The sequence below is a fragment of the Anomaloglossus baeobatrachus genome, chromosome 7, assembly GCF_048569485.1.
Source record: "Anomaloglossus baeobatrachus isolate aAnoBae1 chromosome 7, aAnoBae1.hap1, whole genome shotgun sequence".
In the NCBI taxonomy this organism is placed as follows: Eukaryota; Metazoa; Chordata; class Amphibia; order Anura; family Aromobatidae; genus Anomaloglossus; species Anomaloglossus baeobatrachus.
In genome coordinates this window covers 64,209,375-64,233,399 of record NC_134359.1, presented here as the reverse complement: position 1 = coordinate 64,233,399, position 24,025 = coordinate 64,209,375, and the positions used below count along the sequence as shown (strand labels likewise).

The 24,025-nt window shown below is 45.7% G+C and overlaps 1 protein-coding gene across 1 annotated transcript in view; it reads left to right on the top strand.

Annotated features, from left to right (window-relative positions):
* The window catches only part of LNPK (lunapark, ER junction formation factor), a 107,513-nt gene that overhangs the window by 19,203 nt on the left and 64,285 nt on the right, over nucleotides 1-24,025 (top strand). Inside the window, exons 2-4 of the mRNA XM_075317364.1 lie at nucleotides 7,925-8,003; nucleotides 14,615-14,656; nucleotides 15,978-16,165. Coding sequence (XP_075173479.1) covers nucleotides 7,977-8,003; nucleotides 14,615-14,656; nucleotides 15,978-16,165 — 257 coding nt within the window. The 5' untranslated portion in view covers nucleotides 7,925-7,976. The remainder of the gene's footprint in view (nucleotides 1-7,924; nucleotides 8,004-14,614; nucleotides 14,657-15,977; nucleotides 16,166-24,025) is intronic.

Below are 24,025 nucleotides of genomic sequence, written 5' to 3'. Positions count from 1 at the left end.
GAAAAATTTTGCTGAAATCTGGCTAATCTGCTGCTATAGTGAAAAATTTTGCTGAAATCTGGCTAATCTGCTGCTATAGGAGATTGAGTGAAATCTTTTTCCTTGCGGCAACGCTTTGCTGCTCCATGTCATCCAAATACTTGTCAAAGTTAAACTCCTCATCTGATGAGGCTGAAGATATGGCAGCAGTAGAACTGTCAGGATCCAAGTCCTCTTGTGCCTGGCAGTCCTGTAGCCGCTCATCCTAACTACTACCTCAGTCAGAGCTTCTTTTCCTTTAGCAAGCTGTTGATCATCAAGCAGTATACGATGACTTGGGTCCACATAAACAGCTGCCAGAAGAATTTTATTTTCCAATAGCTGTGTCTCTCTGTTTCATTAAAGCGGAAATGCCATCTGCGATTAAACCTCTTTGGGACAGGCAAAATAGCAAGTTCTTCCACTCCCTTATGAAAATGCCAGGAGTTAAATCCTCAGCTTGTAATTTTTTAGTCACGGTAAATGGGTGATTAAGCAATTCCTTCAATTAGGGTTCGTCATATCTATAAGAAACGGTTTTAGTTCAAGCAATCGCTCAATCATTAAATAAGTGCTGCCCCATTGAGTGGCTTGATCAGCAATTGCCCCTTTCCCAGCACGTCTCTTCAAGATGGAATCAATTTTAGGGGTTCTGGTGGCAATAACCAATTTCCTCACTTTTCCAATCAGATGTCCAGCATGTCCCTCTTGCAGACTATCTCTTATTGCCAGCTGCAGCGTGTGCACAACACAGCACATGTGGTGAATATGAAAGTGTTTTGAAGCAGCTGCAACAAGATCATCTAATCCTAAAGTATCATTTTGCTGTTCTTCTGATGTAATATCTGTTTGTTCCTCAGTTACATGAGCAGCGCTGTGGCTCCGTCTCACACATACTGAATCCTAAATTTTCTTCCAGCTGTTGTTCATTACTCTCATTCATCAGTTTAATTGTACTTATCATGTTTGAACATTGCTTTGTGAGGATCCGTTTTTGGGCTCAAAAACAGATCCTCACAAAGAATGAACAGTCAGTTTGTGGCACTTTTCTAATTGCTTTTGCTATTGAAAACATTATCTATGAGCTCAAATATCTTTCAGGTGATGCGTTTTTTTTTTTTAAAACGGATTTGCTTTTGCAGCTGAAAAAACGTATCCTCAAAAAACGCAGCAAAAACGCTGTGTGTGAATGTAGCCTTAGATCAGGAATAGAACAGCCATGTATAGGACATTTCATAACTTTCCCAAATTCCTATGAAAAAATATTCAGCACATTCTGCATTCAACTACTGTACCCAATTTATTATATATTTTAGGAGTCGGTCCATTTTATACAGACTCCGACTCCACCAAATTGAACACAGACTCCGCCCCTGACTCCACAGCCCTGTGTCTATTAATTCAAAAACCGCAATGGCACCTGCATGCGGCTTGTGACTGCATTGCGTCGTCTCCATCTGGCCTGGTTCATGGCTTTACACTGCAATACATTAAATATGTGGGTTTTCTGTATAGTGCATGGACATTACAGCTCCTCCAGGGCAATAACAGTTGGTTTCTGGTCTGTCTTGAGCCATTTTTTAATCCCTGCAATTGTACCCTATAGTGATCTAAGTTGGTTCATTAGGACCATAGGGAGTCTGAGCGTTACAGCCGCACTACAAATGATAAAATGCCGCTGTAAACCCGCCCTGTAAAAGTATAGTAATACATGAAAGTTCTGAACGAGGGGCGCCCTGTACACCAGCAAAGAGGCTGCGTCCATCTCTCCTTTTAGAGCTACACCAGAAAAAAGAAATGTGCCAGCATTGCGGTCATCGCCAGTGTTCAGACTGTTGTTTGTCGTTGTCGGCCGGCGTTGGTTATATCTCAGTGAATTTAGAAGTCAGGAAGAGAAGAAAAAGTCCAAGTTCTCTTTTCCTTGTCATGAGCTCACTGTGGCGAAAGCATTTCTCATTATTGTGACTCACGGACAGTTACTTTATATTTTGACATGTTTTTTAAATGCCGTGATGGCTGCTGGACAATCCTTAATAAGCGGTTTATTAACAAATCCAAGGGTAAAAGGATATTCCTTCACCAGGCGTTGACATAATTAAAAGGCATTTCTAACCGCAAATCTGTGCATTGCTCGTACGGACTGTCTACTTCTGGACACTGTCTTACTACTTCTCCCCAAAACAAAGATAAGTGGGGTCTGTTCTCCATGTAACAGACCATCCAAATACTGCATAATAGGTTGTCAGGCATTGTTGACTGTCTAGGGCTCTGTTCACACAGGCATTTGTTTACTTGTCATGTATGTGTAGTATATTCTGCATAAAAAATGGCTGACAGACCCCGATATTTGACTTTGTGCATACTTTTCTCATTGAGATTTTTAGTCTATCAGCCAGAAACACTTTCAGTGCATATGCTGGATGTAGCCGTACGCTGACGTGTGCCATTGAGAACTCCGGACATATGCCTCTGATATATATAGACCAAACCTAATGTAAATGGAGCCTATGTCAGAGGAATCTGTCACTTCTATTCTGGATCTATTACAAAACCGCAACCATGATGCCATTGTCGACAGCTTAAAGAGTAAAGCGTGCTTTACACGTTGCAATTTTGCATATGATATCGTATGTGATTTGCAACGCCCCCATCGTATGTGTGGCACGTTCAATTTGTTGAATGTGCCGCACAAACTATTAACCCCCGTCACACGTACTTGCTTTCCATACAACCTCGCTGTGGGCGGCGAACGTCCACTTCCTGGAGTGGGAGACATTCGGCGTCACAGCGACATCACGCGGCAGCCGGCCAATAGAAGCGGAGGGGTGGAGATGAGCGGGCGGAACATCCCGCCCACCTCCTTCCTTCCGCATTGTGGGCCGGGAGCTGCAGGACGCAGGTATGATCTGTTCATCGTTCCCGGGGTGGCACACACTGCGATGTGTGCTGCCTCGGGAACATTGAACAACCTGACGTTCAATTCTAGAGAAAGGTATGATGTGTATGCGATGAACGGATTTTCGTTCAATCGCACGTACTTGTCACACCCTGCAATGTACCTTACGATGCCGGATGTGCGTCACTTACGACGTGACCCCGCCGACACATTGTAAGATATATTGCAGCGTGTAAAGCGGGCTTAAGGCTAAGGACACACAGCGAAAAAACAGAGCGAGTGGAATACGATAAAAAAAATTGCATTCCACTCGGACCAATGTTACTCAATGGGGCTACTCAATTTATTTTTTTTGAGTCGCAGCATTCTGCGGGTGGAATCCGATTAGTTTTCTCTCGCACCCATACACGTCTATGGGTGCGAGAGAAGCATCGCAGTGCACTTGCATTACAGTGGAGTGCAATGCAATATACACATTAGCTGATAATGAAGCCGATGGGAAGATTAGACCCTCTCCTCCGCAGCGCTTGCCCTCTCCCTCCGCAGCGGTGCTGCCATCGCAAGATGTCATGCGATGCACTCACATTAATGCTTGCGTGGCCCCAGCCTAACTATCGTTTTAATATTTCGTATTTTTCGGACTATAAGACACACCCAGGTTTGGCTAATGGAAAATAGGAACAGAATATTAATAATAAAACTACCCTGGTGATGTAAAGATGTGGAGGGGGTAATGGCACTAATGTCAGTGGTCTACAGTCTTGTTTGTTTCTTGGTGCTCCAGGGTAGAATGAGGGAGTATTGATTTATTCTAAAAGTGGTGCAAGTATATTAAAAGGGCTGTTCACCCCAAATAAAGGCCATTATGTACTATCCCAACAATGACACAACAAGGTACTCGATGCACTTTACTTTGGTTGTGTTAAAGAGCACAAGTACATTTTATTGTGAAATCAGCCATGTACCTGGTGTCTTACATGTGTTATGTCTTTCATTTCTGCCACTAAGGTTGTATGTACATGGCGCGTTTTTTTGATGCAGATTTGCAGAAGATTGTGGCCCAAATCAGCATATCTATCCTTATGCCAGCAAAGTCAATGAGAATTGTGAAGTGCTGTGCGCACATTGCAGAAAATAACCTGCAGCATGTCAATTCTTGGTGTTTTTTTTTTTTTTTTTTTTTTTTTTTTTTAGCCTTTCCAGCCATTGACTTCACTAAAAAAAAAAAAAAAAAAAAGCATGGCACAAAACGCACCAAAAACACATGCATTTTTTGGTGTGCATTTTTGCCAGCAGGTGCAGAAAATTTCTGTACCAAATCTGCAGTGTGCGCACATAACCTTAACCTCCTTACACACTTTAGCCAGCTGTACACTTTATTAATTCTAATTTCCACTCTATAATGAATGCCTATTGCAGATTTATGGGCAAACAAAGACGAGATCACTTATAGGGGGTAAAAGAAGTATTGAACACGTCACCAGTTTTTCTATGTCAGTTCTCATTATCACACATAATTTATGGACATCTATTGTTTGATTTCATTGCCCTTGTGGACTGGATGGGTTGTTACTGACATCTGGTGAGAAATTCATGTCAAGAGCACCTTTAAAAATATATTTGCTTAGAAAATTGGTGACATGTTCAATACTTATTTCACCCACTGTATACCCTATATGATTTGGGGAGTGCTGTATCAATGCTGCGGCATGTGAGGCTGCGGAAAATGCTGCGGATTTCCCGCAGCCGCACGTACCTGCATGGCAATTCTTCATGCAGAAATATCTGCGGAATTCCCGCTCCTCCACTATGGATACAGAGGCCGGGAATTCCGCAGGAATTCTGCACGAAATCCGCACTGTTTCTGCAGACTTACCGCAACAACTCCGCCGAAATACCGCAGCAATAGATAGCTGCGGTAAACCTGCGGCAAAATCCGTGGGTACATTGTCCCGTGGGGACATAGCCTTATAACGCATGTGCAGAGGGGAATTTACTTCTTATCTCACTTTAGTTTGTCAGTTATATTTTCTTCTATTTGGCAACATTTATATAGTTACATAGTTACTTAGGTTGAAAAAAGACCTAGGTCCATCTAGTTCACCTTCCTCCACCAATTATACATTTTGTCATTAAGTCATTTATAACCAACAATGTTTTGAGTACTGAGGAAATCATCCAGCTCTTTTTTTATAAGCTGTTCTAGTATCTGCCATTACTACCTCTTGTGGTAGGGCATTCCACAGTCTGACTGCTCTAACTGTAAAGAACCCTTTCCTATTTAGCTGCTGGAATCGCTTTTCTTCCACTCGCAGTGAGTGCTCTCTGGTCCTTAGTATTGTCTTTGAAAGAAATAAGTCATGTGCCAGTCCTTTATATTGACCACACATGTATTTATACATATAAATGAGATCTCCTCTAAGGCTGCTTTCACACCTCCGGTTTCTGCAATGCGGCACAATCCGCCACTTTGCAGGAAAGTCGCAACCGTTTTTTTTTTTTTTTGCTGCCGGTTGCATTTTTCCTGTATAGACTTTAATTAGTGCCGCATGGCCTTGCGTTCCATCCTGTTTTTGCCGCATGCGGCAGATTTAGCCGATGCGGCGACCGGATGGAACGTTGCCTGGCACGTTTTTTTCGTGCGGCAAAAAAAACCCGCATCGCGCCGCATCCGGCCGATGCGGCGCATTTTTCAATGCATGCCTATGGCGGCCGGATGCGACGCGGCAAAAACCGCATCCGGCCGCCGCATGCGGTTTTCGCCACTGCGCATGCTCAGTAGCATGCCGCAAGCGGCAAAAACCGGACGGGCCGCATGGGAAAAACTTATGCAAAGGATGCGGTGTTTTCACCGCATCCGTTGCATAGCTTGCACAGCCGGATTGAGCCGCACAGCTCAAGCCGGATGTGTGAAAGCAGCCTGAGATGTCTTTTTTATTCTACGCTAAACACATCTAACTTTTTCAACCTGTCATCATATGGGAGGCCTCCATTCCTTGTAGTAGTCTAGTTGCCGCCTTTGAACTGACTCTAACTTCTGAATATCCTTTTTAAAATGTGGAGCCCAAAACTGGATCCCATAATCAAGATGTGGCTCTACAAGTGATTTATAGAGGGGTAACAGTACGTTGGGATCACGGGATCTAATCTCTCTTTTTATACACCCTAAAATCTTGTTTGCTTTAGCAGCTGCTGCCTGACATTGAGTTTTATGATTCATAGTTTTATTTATTTCTTCTGTGATACAGCCATATATTTCTAAAAGTTGTTTTTTAAATCTTCAGTGATTGCTGCTTTTAAGTAGTTGTCTTTGGTGTATATCATTGCTTATTAACACTAGAACTACTGGACTCGTGACACCTATATAGAAATACATAGTGCATACTAGTCAAAATGACTACCTCAGTAGTTCTAGTGTTAAGCAGTTGTCTGTCTCCATCCATCCATCATCCATGTCAGTCAGGAGGCGTAGGATCTTTATTGTCAGGGCTAGTGTTTTGGTGCTTTGTGCATCACTTCTACTCCCTGCAGTGTCCTGTACATGAGATTGTGCTGGGGGAGCAATGGGAGGAGGTTAGGCAGAGCTTACAGGTCTGTGGGCATAGGAACTAAAGCAAAAAGGCATAAAAGAACATGAAACTTGCAGAAAAGTTATGTGGGGTTCTTTGGGGCCCTTATCCTTTAAGCAATTATGGCAAAGATGGTATGTAAGTAAAGATAGTAGGCAACCGCTTTAAGCCTGTTGTGCTTACATCATCTTAAAATTGCTCTGCAGTGAGAACCGAGCTGGGTATTATGTCTCACACAGGAGTATCTTGTTCTGCTCTCACTGCAGAGAAATTACTAGTTGCCCTTCGCTCAAGAGACATAAGGGTGACTCCTCGCCGGACTGCGTGTGTGTGTAGGGGAGGGGGAAGGTGGGCAGTACAGCAGAGCTGACAGTGCTAGGAGAGCTGAACAAAGGGTTTGTAACGGCTAAACATGGTTGCACTGTACCTTACTCGCATTGACCTTAATTTAAAGGTGTAAGTATTCCGTGCGCTAAGCTGCAGGAAGTCCTAATCATGCAGGAAGTTAGACCAGGAGATCGGAGCTGTATCATTACATCTCACACACACAGAGAAACCTACTCTATGATGACTGCCTGTTCTTTTTTTCCTTTTTGCTGTGTTGCTGTCTACTTAGGATTGAGCAACGCGCGCAGGTTCAAGAAGTCCTCTCCCCCAGTGAAAACTATCTGATCACTCCCACTTTTAAAGTTAACTCATTAGGTGCCAAATACTTTGCTAATATTTCCACATCTGAGTGGCAAAATTGAAAGAAAAAAAAAGTATGTCGCTCTGCAGCCTTATTTACGTCATGTGTTCAGTTCAACATGAAAAATTTGGTGAAAGATCTTTAATGATGTTTACTTTGAAGCAATATGAAAGGTATGGTGGTAGTAGTTTGGCTGCCATCGCTTTGTATGAGCTAATTACCATTAATAAAGTTTAAAATAAGCAATATATTTTGTTCAACTTCACAATTGTGTCCCACTTGTTGTTGATTCTTCACCATAACATTAACATTTTGATATTTATGTTTGAAGCCTGAAATATGGGAAAAGGTTGAAAAATTCAAGGGGGCCAAATACTTTCGCAAGGCACTGTATATGGGCAGAGCAGGATCGGGCCCGACTGTTCAGATTCTCAGCCTTTGAAAGGAATATAATTTAAATGCCAAGCTCAAAAAAGGGGGAGCCACTCTCCTGTTTGTACAAAGTACAAAAAACTAAAGCAAAACCAAAGAAATGTTATGTACATACAGTATATGTGGTTATATGTTCATTTTGTTTCTATTTTCAGTTTTGTCTGTTAAATGGCCACAGTGTGAACATGCTCCTATATGTTGCATTTATACGATTTTGCATATTATGAAAGTATCATTGATAGACAGGATTGTTTCTAGCAGATGCACACTGTGTAGGTTATTTTATTTGTCTGCTTAATTGGCTTAATTCTTACTTTTTAGGTTGTGGAGGATTTCAAAAGTCTAGTGGTTTGGATTCATCTTCAGCTGCCAAATGGGCGCGCTCCTTTCTAGATGGAAGGTATGTGTAACAGGACGGTTGAAGTGGTCGCCCAAGGGGACACGCTCTACACTAGTTGTGCACGGTGATCTAAAGTAGCAACCTATGATCTCCACATAATGCAGCAGGAGTAAGATGTTAGTAGACTAATAGGATAAAGGAATGGGAATCACCATTGGACACCAGACAACTCATGTGACAGCCCCAAAGTCAAGAAACCATGCAGATTGGGAACATATTGATGGCGACTTATCAAACTGATTAAAAGTAGAGAAGCTGCAGACATCAACTAATTAAGTTTTAGTTGTCCTTTAACTCCTGAACTACTTTTGGACTGCCCGTAGACTATAAACATCTGGGTAGTCTCTACAACCCCTGGCAAAAATTATGGACTCTGAGGATGTTCATTCAGTTTACTTTTGTTTAAAGAAAAAAAAAAAAAAGAGCAGATCACAGACATGGCACCAAACTAAAGTCATTTCAAATGGCAACTTTCTGGCTTTAAGAAACACTAAAAAAATCATGAAACCATAATGTGCTAGCCAGTAACGATTACGTTTTAAGACCAAACGGGAAAAAATTGTGGAATCATCCTGTAAATTTTCATTCCCAAAACTAACACCTTCATCAAATAAGATCTGCTCATTAGTCTACATCTAAAACAAAGTGATCACACCTTGGAGAGCTGTTGCATGAAGTGGACTGACATGGATCATGGCTCCAACACAAGAGATGTCAATTGAAACAAAGGAGAGGATTACAATACTCTTAAGAGGGTAAATCATCACGCAATCTTGTAAAAGTTGTTGGTTGTCCAGTCAGTTGTCTAAAATCTGGACCAAATACAAACAACATGGGAAGGTTGTTAAAGGCAAACATACTGGTAGACCAAGAAAGACATCAGAGCATCAAGACAGGAAACTTAAAGCAATATGTCTCCAAAACAGGATATGCACAACAAAACAAATGTGGAACGAATGAGAGGAAACTGGAGTCAAATGTCTGTGACCGAACTGTAAGAAGCTGCCTAAAGAAAATGGGATTTACATACAGAAAAGCAAAACAATAAAAAGATGACTGCCTGAAGAGAACATGTAAATTTCCATAGTCATTGATGATAAGGGGATGCATGTAAGGTAAAGGCACTGGGGAGATGGCTGTCATTACATCTTCAATAGATGCCCAAGTTTACATTGAAATTTTGGACACTTTTCTTATCATATCAATTGAAAGGATATTTGGGGATGATGAAATCATTTATCAAGATGATAATGCATTCTGCCGTAAAGCAAAAACTGTGAAAACATTCCTTGAAAGAAGACCCATAAGGTCAATGTCATGGCCTGCAAATAGTCTGGTTCTCAATCCAATTGAAAATCTTTGGTGGAAGTTGAAGAAAATGGTCCATGACAAGGCTCCAACCTGCAAAGCTGATCTGGCAACAGCAATCAGAGAAAGTTGGAGCCAGATTGATGAAGAATACGGTTTGTCACTCATTAAGTCCATGCCTCAGAGACTGCAAGCTGTTCTAAAAGCCAGAGGTGGTGCAACAAAATACTAGTGATGTATTGGAGGTTTCTTTTGTTTTTGTTCTTCATGATTCCATAATTTTTACCTCAGAATTGAGTGATTCCATAATTTCACCCCCTGTTTGGTCTTGAAAAGTAACCGTTACTGGCAGCACATTATGTTTTCATGATTTTTTTTTTTTTTAGTGCTTCTTAAAGCCAGAAAGTTGACATTTGAAATTACTTTAGTTTTGTACCATGTCTGTGATCTGCTTTTTATAAACAGTAAACAACTGAATGAACATCCTCAGAGCCAGGTGAGTCCATAATTTTTGCCAGGGTTTAATTATTCACTGATGTTCCAAAACGTCAATGCACCGTATTCAGCTTGATGGAGAATATGCATCTGTGTGGGGCAGGGAGCCAGCTTTCAGACACAGCCAGACTCCTCACAGCAAAGGTAAACGTGGTTTATTACCATGTTTACCTTCTCTATCGTTTTGCACACAACTCTGTACCAGTGCTTGTGTGTAAGCACAGACGTTGCTTCCTCCTCCATAACCAAATGATCATGTAATTTCTTGGTATAGGGAACAGGAGCTGCTGGTTCCTTGTAAACCTAGTCACCTCTGTTATGCAGGTAGAAGACTGAATTTCCCCTGTAATTGGGGGCTAATATACCAGTTCCTGTTTTAGGTTAAAAAAAAGCCAATAAAAAATGTATTCATATTTTAAAGGGAACCTGTCAGCAGAAATTTCGCCCAAAACCTAAAAGATTCCCCCTCTGCAGCTCCTGGGCTGCATTCTAGAAAGGTCCCTGTTATTATTGTGCCCCCTTTCTGACCAAAATAAAGACTTTATAAAGTGGTACCTTTTTTGTATTCAGATTCTGTAAATGTGACATGGGGGCGGGCTGCCTGGCGTCCGTTATTCTGCCTCCTGCCGCTTTAGGCCGTCCCCCATCGCTGATTTCCATAGCTGTGGATGCCGCCCAGTGCTTCACAGGTCCCCGCGCATGATCAGTGCTCATCTCTCGTGGATGAGCACTGTGCCCAGTGTCATCGCTGGTGACGTGCGCGCAGGCTTTAGATTATGGGCGGTGCTGTGATGTTTATTACCAAGCAACCGCCCATAATCGTGGGACCGTGCTTTCCCCCCTCGGCGTCCTTCGTTCTGCGTAAGCGCGGTGCTGCTGACCCCACGTCACCTCCTTCCCATCTTGCCCTGAGGCAGGAAATAGATGGGAAGGAGGTGACGTGGGGTCAGCAGAACGAAGGACGCCGAGGGGGAAAGCGCGGTCCCGCGATTATGGGCGGTTGCTTGGTAATAAACATCACAGCACCGCCCATAATCTACAGCCTGCGCGCACGTCACCAGCGGTGACACTGGGCACAGTGCTCATCCACGAGAGATGAGCACTGGGCATGCGCGGGGACCTGTGGAGCACTGGGCGGCGTCCACAGCTATGGAAATCAGCGATGGGGGACGGCCTAAAGCGGCAGGAGGCAGACTAACGGCCATCAGGCAGCCCGCCCCTGTGTCACATTTACAGAATCTGAATACAAAAAGGTACCACTTTATAAAGTCTTTATTTTGGTCAGAAAAGGGGGCACAATAATAAAAGGGACCTTTCTAGAATGCAGCCCAGGAGCTGCAGAGGGGGAATCTTTTAGGTTTTGGGCGAAATTTCTGCTGACAGATTCCCTTTAAAATGCCAGCCAGTGGTCATTTTCCGACCTTGTGAGGGACACAGTGTGAAATAAATGAAACAATAAAATATGAAACAAAACTTAAAATAAAGAGATGTTGCCACCATGAATGGCTTTCTAATGCTGCCCCTGTAGAAAAGAAAAAAAAATCCAATATAAAAAATAACTTAGCGGTGAACAGGAATGCAATTTAAAATGTGCTTTGCAGTCCTTTTAGGCATGTAAGAAAAATAGACAAGTTTTTTTTTTTTTTTACTTACATTACCTCCCCCCCCCCATCACCCCCCCCCACCGCCCCCGATATCTGCACATAAATATATAAAAAGGACATTGTTTATAGGAAGAGTTGAAGTTTTGAATAGCACAATTAACTATACATTTAATTAAGAAGAAAAAAAAACATTTTGCGCTTTGGCTTGTGTTTTTACGGTGTTTACTGTGCGCTATAAGTGACCTGATGACATGAATAGATAGAGATATCTCTATCTATCTATCTATCTCATTATATATATATATATATATATATATATATATATATATATATATATATATATATATATATATAATGATATAAAAAAAAAATATATATATATATATATACATATATATATATATATATATATATATATATATATATATGATATATACCGTATTTTTCGCTTTATAAGACGTACCTGATTATAAGACGCACCCCCAAATTTGGTGAAGGAATAGAGATTTTTTTAATAAATGGGGTCCGTCTTATAATGCCAGTGTCCGTCTAACAAATAATATAGGGTATATGTCCCTCATAGCCCCCTCATCCTAAAATTAGCCCCCTTAATCTGCATATGGCCACCTTATATTGAACACGTCCCCCAGTGATGCCACATTTCCCCTATGGCTGGCACACATCCTCTATGGCTGGCAGATGGCCCCTGTGGCTGGCGGACAGGCCCACTGTGGCTGGCGGACAGGCCCACTGTGGCTGGCGGACAGGCCCACTGTGGCTGGCGGACAGGCCCACTGTGGCTGGCGGACAGGCCCACTGTGGCTGGCGGACAGGCCCACTGTGGCTGGCGGACAGGCCCACTGTGGCTGGCGGACAGGCCCACTGTGGCTGGCGGACAGGCCCACTGTGGCTGGCGGACAGGCCCACTGTGGCTGGCGGACAGGCCCACTGTGGCTGGCGGACAGGCCCACTGTGGCTGGCGGACAGGCCCACTGTGGCTGGCGGAGGCCCACTGGGGCTGGCGGACAGGCCCACTGTTACATATCGCCCCCATGTTGCTGCTTTTAGTAAAATAAACTCTTTCCTTACCTTCTGCAGCAGTGTCTTGTCTTGTGTCTCCCTTCTCTGGGTTGAGCTCCTCCTGTCTCCTGCACTTCCTACTTCCTGGTTCTAGTGCAGGTCATGTGATCGGGACAGCAGAGAGATATCTCTGCGTGCCTAATCACAGCAGCAGGAGGGAGACCGGGCAGACGCTGGAGGAGGTGAGTAAAGAGTTTATTATTTTACTATGGGCAGCAGCACGGGAGGCTATAGCTAACACAGGGGGAGGGGGGATCCTGTGCGATCAAAGGTAAGCACAGGCAGATATAATATGTGCAGCTCCCCCAGCCCATCAGCGCGATGCAGCTTCAGCACCACGCTTCTGATGGACAGCGGCTGTGCATATTATATGAACGTGAGCAGGAGATCAAACGCTGCCGCTCCCAGCTCTCCCTGCCCCCAGCACCGCTCCAGAGCTGCCCGCACCTCCACTGGACTGTGTACTGTGTGTGTGTGTGTATAATATATATATATATATATATATATATATGTGTATGTATGTGTATATGTATGTACGTACGTACGTACACACCCCCTCCCGTATATTTGGATTATAAGACGCACCCCCTACTTTCCCCCAAAATTTGGGGGAACAAAAGTGCGTCTTATAAAGCGAAAAATACGGTATATATATATCATTTATTTATTTATATATATTATTTTTTTTTTTTTTTTAGATTTATTGTTTAGTTTGGCTCTCCTTTGCTTAGATATTAGATATAATCAAATATTTGGCATGTCTTCGAGTGTGTATATAGATGATTTTTCTTTAAAAAAAAAAAAACAGGCATTTTTTATTAAACATTTTTTAACATCTTACACACAAAAAGGACAGTGTGAAACAACACAAACAGCAGCTTGCAGAAATATAAAACAAGCGACGCACAGTCCCGGTAAATCTCATGTTGTATATAGGAGCGGGAAAAAGAAGAATTAATAGTATAACATGGTTCAAACACCAACATAGCCTACATAGGCATGACTGGATATAGACAAGTATACCTGAAACCGACTCACCAAGGGTATTGTGAACAAACAAATAGAGGAATAGTTTATTAAATCAGACCCAACCTGAATCTCACAAGCTCTCTGGACGCCAGCCCTGGATCATCTATCCAAGGTGCCCCTATCTTAACAAATTCATTAATACAATTTTTTTCAACATTTGTTTATTCATATTTATTACCCAGTTTATCTTGTCTACATATTCTGACATCCTGGGGGTGGGGCGCTCGGATACCCAGTGTTGTGCCAGGTTTAGATGATTTTTACTTGGGGCGTGTTCTTTTGCCTCCTGCATGAGGTTGCCCAATTATAAGCACACAGCAACATAGCAGCGCAGGAGGACCGGTGAAGTAATCAAGGTCACATGACCAGATTTCATGGGTCCTGCTAGCCGGAATGTGCAGCATAAATAATAATAGAAGATATATTACACAGCACAGATCTGTGGAAATATAAACTGTAGTTAAGTGTCAAACTTCCGTTCTGTGTAATGTCTTCTGGGCTTACTTAGGCTACACACGGCAGCTGGCAGGTCCTGTGGTCTTGGGTCATGTGACCCTGATGACGTCATCACAGGCTCTTCTGCACTTCTAAATTTGCTGCCTGCTTATGATTGGTCAGTGTCATACAGGAGGCAGAAGTACACACCCCTCCTGAAACTGTCTAACACCACCCACGTGGACTTGGCTAAAGTTAACTCATTAAGTGCCATATATTGTAATGCTAATATCTACACAAAGGGATGAGGAATAAAGCAAAAATTAACATTTTATTCTTCTCTGCAGCCTCCTATACATCATGTGAGCAGTTCAGTATGCCAAATGTTATGAAAAAGGTCTAAAAGTGCAGGAAACTCTACATGGAATTGACTAAAACTAAAATAATTTCTTTGCTGATTGTGAAGAAGGACTTAATGTGTTTTGTTAGAACCTAATAATAAAATTCTGGGAAATGTAACTTATTTGGATCAAGAAGTTTCTGCTGCAGCCTTGTTTCTTTCGGCATTATACTTTATTGTAATAAAGGTGAATGCGGTACTTTATCGGCCGCACTTTAATTTGCAGCATTATTTATAGTTAAGTTTTTTTTCCCTGACAGGCCAAGCCTTCCACTGTTGAAGTTTTGGAGAAGATGGAAAAGGTAGAGTTAAATTTAATATTGCCTGATAGATATTTTTTTTTTTTTTACTTTATTAGCGGATTTACCGTAGTTGTTGGCGTAACCAAAATGCTGTTATTCAATGTCTTTGGGTAAATACTTATAGAATAGCCTGATCTATTCTGCATTTTTGTGACCGGCTTACTTGCAGTAATTAAAAGGTGATTATAGACTTTGAGTAGCTGTTGGCTGACATTTGTTCCTACTCCCCCCCCCCCCCCCCCCCCCCCTTCCCCCCCCCCCCCTTCACCCCTTGCACATGCTGCCTCTCGTCAGCTGAGTGCATGGATTCCTGGTGAGAAGGGAATAGGTTGCAGCCGGACATGGCTTCCAGAGGCTTATCACCCTTGCAAAAAGAGTTTAGGCATGTTGCAATGCAGCCTTTTTCTCCATGATATCTGCCAAATAATTGACAGTCAAGCATCTAACATATCATATGATTTACATTAAGGCCGGGCCAAAAGGCAGCTATAGCTGCAACACAGGTTGTACAGGCAAGGATCACTGTATACACTACAGCATAGTGCCAGTGAATGGGCTTGAATTGCAACGTACGGCAAAAAGCAAGAACCTGTTTGATTTCTCACTCTGCTTGGCATTGTAAAACCTATTGACTTGCATTAGGCTGTGATGTAGAAGAGGCATATGGTGATTTTTGGCTGGACAAGCTGTGAAGTCCTAAATTTAATGATTGTCTTGCTCCTGCCACTTCTACTTCTATTTTTATATATGGGATATAACTTTTGAGGGGTATAATCTGAACCTCCCGCTCCAGTCTCCCAAGAATTTCTCGAGTTGCACCATTTCTTTGGTTTGCACTACCCTAGACAATTGGGTTAAGGCCGGAATCACACTTGCGAGTGGCTCCCGAGTAACTCGCGTGAGTCTCGCATCGCGTCATCCGGTGCTGCTCTCCGGGCAGGAGCTGATCATGCATAGAAATACATGCAGCTGACCTGCTCCTGTCTGGCCATGCCGGGTGACTCGATGCGAGACTCGCACGGGAGTCACTCGCAAGTTTGATTCCAGCCGAATTCTCAGTGTCTACAGTTTTAATGGTGCCCTAAATATTCTTCTTTTTAGACAGGCCTATAACAATAAATCATTAATCTAACTCTTCTCACTTCTCCATTCTTACATTTTCCTCCTGGTCCCTTCTTTTATCTGTGCTCACACCCTCCGTGCTCCTTGTATCTGGACACACTGGTGGATTGGTTCATGCAGCTTTACATGAATACTTATGTTGTGGAAGATGATCACATCATACGTGTACGTTTCATGTACTTTTTTTCTTAATATTTAGGAGATTCAATCATTAGAAGAATTCCAGGATAAGAACCAGAAACTGCGAAAGATTTGGGTCGGAAGATTACTCCTCTATTCGACATTATTGTATCTCCTCACAAGTTTCATAGTATACCTGTGGTACCTTCCCAATGGGTTGACAGCAAGACTGCTAATAATTATTCCTTTTTTGCTTTTTCCAGTAATGTAAGTACTTCAATACTTATTTTTTGGCTGCATTTTGTTTGGCCTTAAAGGGAACTTGTCACCAGAATTTTCGCTATTAAACTAAAAGAACCCCCTTCTGCAGCTCCTGGGCTGCATTCTATAAAGGTTCATCTAGCTACTGGCCCCCCTTTCAGACCTATATAACAACTTTAGAAAATATTACCTTTTGCGATGGTAATGAGGTTTGCTGGGCCCGAGGGCGGGCTGTATTTCGTCTGTCATCCCCCCTCCTGCCGCTGTTCGCCGTCCCCCAGTGTTCATTTACATAGATGAGGCCGCCGCCCTTATGTTCCGCAGTGCTCCGGGAGTCTCGTGCATGTGCAATGGCACTATCGCGGGTCTTTTCAAATCGCGAGCGCCGGTTATGTTATTGCACAGGCGCGAGATTATGGGCGGCGCTGTGAATGTCATCACCAGCGTCCTGCAGGTACACACCCATAATCTCGCGCCTGCACAATAACATCATCGGCGCTAGCGTTTTGAAAAAAGTGCTCAGTCCCACGATGGGAGTCTCGCGCATACGCAGTGGCACTATTGCGGGACTGAGCACTGTTTTCAAAACGCTAGTGCCGATGATGTTATTGTGCAGGCGCGAGATTATGGGTGGGTACCTGGATGACGCTGGTGATGACATTCACAGCGCCGCAAATAATCTCGCGCCTGTGCAATAACATCACCGTCGCTCGCGATTTGAAAAAGACCCGCGATAGTGCCATTGCACATGCGCGAGACTCCCGGAGCACTGCGGAAGATGAGGGTGGCGGCCTCAGCTATGTAAATGAACACTGGGGGACGGCGAACAGCGGCAGGATGGGGGATAACAGACGAAATACAGCCCGCCCTCGGGCCCAGCAAACCTCATTACTATAGCAAAAGGTAATATTTTATAAAGTTATGTAGGTCTGAAAGGGGGGCCAGTAGCAAGAGGAACCTTTATAGAATGCAGCCCAGGAGCTGCAGAAGGGGATTCTTTTAGTTTAATAGCGAAAATTCTGGTGACAGGTTCCCTTTAAAGTAATAAATCAAAGTATCATATAGGTATTATTTAGATATTAAAAAACAAAAAAGTGAGCTGGCGTATGAGTTGGTATACATGTAGCTTTTAAGCTTATGTTCACACTGGCCGTAAGACATTAAAAACCCAAAGAAGAATATAATATGGACATACAGTTAGGTCCAGAAATATTTGGACAGTGACACAATTTTCGCGAGTTGGGCTCTGCATGCCACCACATTGGATTAGAAATGAAACCTCTACAACAGAATTCAAGTGCAGATTGTAACGTTTAATTTGAAGGTTTGAACAAAAATATCTGATAGAAATTGTAGGAATTGTACACATTTCTTTACAAACACTCCACATTTTAGGAGGTCAAAAGTAATTGGACAAATAAACCAAACCCAAAAAAAATTTTTTATTTTCAATATTTTGTTGCGAATCCTTTGGAGGCAATCACTGCCTTAAGTCTGGAACCCATGGACATCACCAAACGCTGGGTTTCCTACTTCTTAATGCTTTGCCAGGCCTTTACAACCGCAGCCTTCAGGTCTTGCTTGTTTGTGGGTCTTTCCGTCTTAAGTCTGGATTTGAGCAAGTGAAATGCATGTTCAATTGGGTTAAGATCTGTTGATTGACTTGGCCATTGGAGAAGGTTCCACTTTTTTGCACTCATGAACTCCTGGGTAGCTTTGGCTGTATGCTTGGGGTCATTGTCCATCTGTACTATGAAGCGCCGTCCGATCAACTTTGCGGCATTTGGCTGAATCTGGGCTGAAAGTATATCCCGGTACACTTCAGAATTCATCCGGCTACTCTTGTCTGCTGTTATGTCATCAATAAACACAAGTGACCCAGTGCCATTGAAAGCCATGCATGCCCATGCCATCACGTTGCCTCCACCATGTTTTACAGAGGATGTGGTGTGCCTTGGATCAGGTGCCGTTCCCTTTCTTCTCCAAACTTTTTTCTTCCCATCATTCTGGTACAGGTTGATCTTTGTCTCATCTGTCCATAGAATACTTTTCCAGAACTGAGCTGGCTTCATGAGGCGTTTTTCAGCAAATTTAACTCTGGCCTGTCTATTTTTGGAATTGATGAATGGTTTGCATCTAGATGTGAACCCTTTGTATTTACTTTCATGGAGTCTTCTCTTTACTGTTGACTTAGAGACAGATACACCTACTTCACTGAGAGTGTTCTGGACTTCAGTTGATGTTGTGAACGGGTTCTTCTTCACCAAAGAAAGTATGCGGCGATCATCCACCACTGTTGTCATCCGTGGACGCCCAGGCCTTTTTGAGTTCCCAAGCTCACCAGTCAATTCCTTTTTTCTTCGGCGCTCTATTGGGAGACCCAGACGATTGGGTGTATAGCACTGCCTCCGGAGGCCACACAAAGCAATTACACTAAAAAGTGTAAGGCCCCTCCCCTTCTGGCTATACACCCCCAGTGGGATCACTGGCTCACCAGTTTTCGGCTTTGTGCGAAGGAGGTCAGACATCCACGCATAGCTCCACTGTTTGTAGTCAGCAGTAGCTGCTGGCTCTATCGGATGGAAGAAAAGAGGGCCCATATAGGGCCCCCAGCATGCTCCCTTCTCACCCGCGGTTGGTGCTTGTAAGGTTGAGGTACCTATTGCTGGTACAGAGGCTGGAGCCCACATGCTGTTTTCCTTCCACATCCCCTGGAGGGCTCTGTGGAAGTGGGATCTTGCCGGCCCCCAAGCCCTGGGGCCGGGCTCCATCCACAGACCCATAGAACCTGCTGGATTGGGAGCGGGACTGCCGTTCAGGGACAAGGCCCTGCAACTTTCAGGTACTCTGTGTCCCCGGCAGGCACGGACACGCTCAGGGCTTGCTGAGCGTTGTAGTGCGCCGGGGACAGTGGCGCTGTACGCTGGGGGTTAGGTCACTGCAGCTTTGCTGAGTGACGTTGTGTGTTGGGAACTACTGCGCCGACCGCTCCTGGAGCGGCGGCGCAGCTGCGACTTGTGGTGCGCCGGGGGCTTTGCGCCGACCGCGCTTTTACGGCGGCGGCGCTTTTAACTTTATCCCCCGGCTTCTGCGGCCTAGCGCCGCTTCGTTCCCCGCCCCCACCCTGTCAATCAGGGTAGGGGAGAGACGCTGCTCAATGGCAGCGCCGAGGGCTGGAGCCTTATTTACATGCTCCAGCCCTCTCACTAGGCACAAGGGGAAGCAGACTTCCCGCTCTTCGTCGGTGTACGCCCAGGGCCCGCCCCCCCTCTCCACAAGGACGCCGGCAGCCATTACACATGCGATCTGGCTGGGGAGAGGCAGCAGGCTCTGGGAGACCCAGACTAGAGGGATTTCTGGCGACCACACACCGCTCCTAAGCGGGCGGTAAGCTGCACAGTAGTGCTGGCCCCACTAGTGCCTCAGTGATATATTAGTGTACTTTTTTCTTGGTACCATATATATATATATAGTTGCACTGTAAGGTCGCTTCTTGGCTGGACACCCTGTACTGCTCTGAGGAGGCAGCAACATGTCATCCGCAAAACGCAAGGCTGCCAAGGCACGGGCTGTGTACACTGTTTGTACTGCATGTGGGGCTGATCTACCGGCAGGCTCCAATGATCCACATTGTGTGCAATGTTCAGTCCCAGTGGCACTTCGTCAGCCAGAGCCTATGGTGGTGGTAGCCCAGGCAGAGACGCCTGTGAACCCTGCCCCGGTGACGGGGACAGACTTTGCAGTGTTTGCTGATAAAATGTCTGAGGCTATGACAAAAATCCTGGAGACCTTGCAGGCCAGGCCAGTTCCTCAGACCATGGACACTGCTGTGGCTATGCTCTCTGGTCCCCCTCAGTTGGAACTAGTCCGTACTTCAAGGGGGTCTCAAGCATCACAAGCTGAAGTCTCTGACTCAGATGACAGTCCCAGGCAGCCTAAGCGAGCTCGCTGGGAAAGACCCTCGACGTCATCACACTGCTCAGGGTCTCAGCGAGAAGAATCTCTCTGTGATGAGACTGAGGACGGTGATCAGGATTCTAATCCTGAGGCCCCTCTCAATCTGGATGCCCCTGATGGTGACGCCATGGTTAATGACCTTATATCGGCGATTAATAGGCTGTTGGATATTTCTCCCCCAGCCCCTTCTGCAGAGGAGGCAGCTGCACAGCAGGAGAAGTTCCATTTCCTGTATCCCAAGCGTAAATTAAGTGCTTTTTTGGACCACTCTGACTTCAGAGAATCAATCCAGAAGCACGACGCTCATCCAGACAAGCGTTTCTCTAAGCGTTCTAAGGATACCCGTTATCCTTTTCCCGCTGAAGTGGCCAAACGCTGGACCCAGTGCCCAAAGGTGGATCCCCCAATTTCCAAGCTTGCGGCTAGATCCATAGTCGCAGTAGAGGATGGCGCTTCACTTAAAGATGCCAACGACAGACAGATGGACCTTTGGTTGAAATCTGTCTATGATGCTATCGGCGCGTCCTTTGCTCCAGCACTCGCGGCCGTGTGGGCACTACAAGCTATTTCAGCTGGTTTAGCACAGGTGGATGCTATCATGCATCCAGCAGTGCCGCAGGTGGCGTCCCTAACCTCGCAAATGTCTGCGTTTGCGACCTATGCTATCAATGCTGTCCTAGAATCTACGAGCCGTACCTCTATGGCGGCCGCCAATTCTGTGGTTTTGCGCAGAGCCTTATGGTTAAAGGACTGGAAAGCAGATGCTGGTTCCAAAAAATGCTTAACCAGCTTGCCATTATCTAGGGACAGACTGTTTGGTGAGCCATTGGCTGAAATCATAAAACAGTCCAAGGGTAAGGACTCTTCCTTGCCACAGCCCAGAGCAAGTAAACCTCAACAGAAAAAGTGGCAGTCGAGGTTTCGGTCCTTTCGAGGCTCGGGCAAACCCCAATTCTCCTCGTCCAAAGGGACTCAGAAAGGACAAGGGAGCTCAGATTCCTGGCGGGCTCACTCACGCCCCAGGAAAGCAAATGGAGGAACCGCTTCCAAGGCGGCTACCTCATGACTTTCGGCCTCCTCCCTCCGCATCCTCGGTCGGTGGCAGGCTCTCCCGCTTTTGCGACATTTGGCTGTCACAGGTCAAAGACCGGTGGGTAACAGACATTTTGTCTCGCGGGTACAGAATCGAGTTCAGTTCTCGGCCTCCACTTCGGTTCTTCAGAACCTCCCCACACCCCAACCGAGCAGATGCCCTGCTGCAGGCGGTGGACTCTCTAAGAGCAGAAGGAGTCGTGATCCCTGTTCCCCCTCTGGAACGGGGGCGAGGATTTTACTCCAATCTCTTTGTGGTTCCAAAAAAGGACGGCTCCTTCCGTCCTGTTCTGGACCTAAAACTGCTCAACAAGCATGTGAACGCCAGGCGGTTCCGGATGGAATCCCTCCGCTCAGTCATTGCCTCAATGTCCCAAGGAGATTTCCTAGCATCAATAGACATCAAAGATGCTAATCTCCACGTGCCGATTGCTACGGAGCACCAACGCTTTCTGCGCTTCGTGATAGGAGACGAACATCTTCAGTTCGTGGCTCTGCCATTTGGTCTGGCGACAGCCCCCCGGGTGTTCACCAAGATCATGGCAGCAGTGGTAGCAGTCTTGCACTCTCACGGACACTCTGTGATCCCTTACTTGGACGATCTACTGGTCAAGGCACCCTCTCAGGAGGCATGCCAACTCAGCCTGAATTTTGCACTGGAGACTCTCCAGGCGTTCGGGTGGATCATCAACTTCCCAAAGTCAAATCTGTCACCGACCCAATCACTAACGTATCTTGGCATGGAGTTTCATACTCTCTCAGCGATAGTGAAGCTTCCGCTGAGCAAGCAGCGGTCACTACAGACAGGGGTGCAGGCTCTCCTACAAGGTCAGTCGCACTCCTTAAGACGCCTCATGCACTTCCTCGGGAAGATGGTGGCGGCAATAGAGGCGGTTCCGTTTGCGCAGTTTCATCTGCGTCCACTTCAATGGGACATTCTCCGCCAATGGGACGGGAAGTCGACATCCCTGGACAGGAAAGTCTCCCTTTCCCAGACGGCCAAGGACTCTCTGCAGTGGTGGCTCCTTTCCACCTCGTTATCACAGGGAAGATCCTTCCTACCACCGTCCTGGGCGGTGGTCACGACAGACGCGAGTCTGTCAGGGTGGGGAGCAGTGTTTCTCCACCACAGGGCTCAGGGTACGTGGACTCAGCAGGAGTCCAGCCTTCAGATCAATGTTCTGGAAATCAGAGCAGTGTTTCTTGCCCTACTAGCCTTCCAGCAGTGGCTGGAAGGGAAGCAGATCCGAATTCAATCGGACAACTCCACAGCGGTGGCATACATCAATCACCAAGGAGGGACTCGCAGTCGGCAAGCCTTCCAGGAAGTCCGGCGCATTATGATGTGGGTGGAAGCCACGGCCTCCACCATATCCGCAGTTCACATCCCCGGCGTAGAAAACTGGGAAGCAGACTTCCTCAGTCGCCAGGGCATGGACGCAGGGGAATGGTCCCTTCACCCGGACGTGTTTCAGGAAATCTGTCACCGATGGGGAAGGCCGGACGTCGATCTAATGGCGTCCCGGCACAACAACAAGGTCCCAACATTCATGGCACGGTCTCGCGATCAAAGAGCGCTGGCGGCAGACGCCCTAGTGCAAGATTGGTCGCAGTTCCGGCTCCCTTATGTGTTTCCACCTCTGGCACTCTTGCCCAGAGTGCTACGCAAGATCAGATCCGAATGCAGCCGCGTCATACTCGTCGCTCCAGACTGGCCGAGGAGGGCGTGGTATCCGGATCTGTGGCATCTCACGGTCGGCCAACCGTGGGCACTACCAGACCGACCAGACTTACTGTCCCAAGGGCCGTTTTTCCATCGGAATTCTGCGGCCCTCAACCTGACTGCGTGGCCATTGAGTCCTGGATCCTAGCGTCTTCAGGCTTATCCCAAGGGGTCGTTGCCACCATGAGACAGGCTAGGAAGCCCACGTCTGCTAAGATCTACCACAGAACGTGGAGGATATTCTTATCCTGGTGCTCTGCTCAGAGAGTGTCTCCCTGGCCATTTGCATTACCTACCCTTCTTTCTTTCCTCCAATCTGGGTTAGAAAAAGGTTTGTCGCTCGGCTCCCTTAAAGGGCAAGTCTCGGCGCTATCCGTCTTTTTTCAGAAGCGTCTAGCACGACTTCCTAAGGTGCGCACGTTCCTACAGGGGGTTTGCCATATAGTTCCCCCGTACAAGCGGCCGTTAGATCCATGGGATCTGAACAGGGTACTAGTTGCCCTCCAGAAGCCGCCCTTCGAGCCTCTGAAGGAGGTTTCACTTTCTAGACTATCACAGAAAGTGGCTTTTCTGGTAGCGATCACATCTCTTCGGAGAGTGAGCTAGCAGCGTTGTCTTCCAAGGCTCCCTTCCTGGTCTTCCACCAGGACAAGGTAGTGCTGCGCCCCATTCAGGAGTTTCTCCCGAAGGTGGTATCCTCTTTTCATCTTAATCAGGATATCTTTTTGCCTTCGTTTTGTCCTCATGCAGTTCATCGGTATGAGAAGGATTTACATTTGTTAGATCTGGTGAGAGCACTCAGAATCTACATTTCCCGCACAGCGCCCCTGCGCCGTTCGGATGCACTCTTTGTCCTTGTCGCTGGTAAGCGCAAGGGGTCGCAGGCTTCTAAGGCCACCCTGGCTCGATGGATCAAAGAACCAATTCTTGAAGCCTACCGTTCTGCGGGGCTTCAGGTTCCATCAGGGCTAAAGGCCCATTCTACCAGAGCCGTGGGTGCGTCCTGGGCATTGCGACACCAGGCTACGGCTCAACAGGTGTGCCAGGCAGCTACCTGGTCGAGTCTGCACACTTTCACCAAACATTATCAGGTG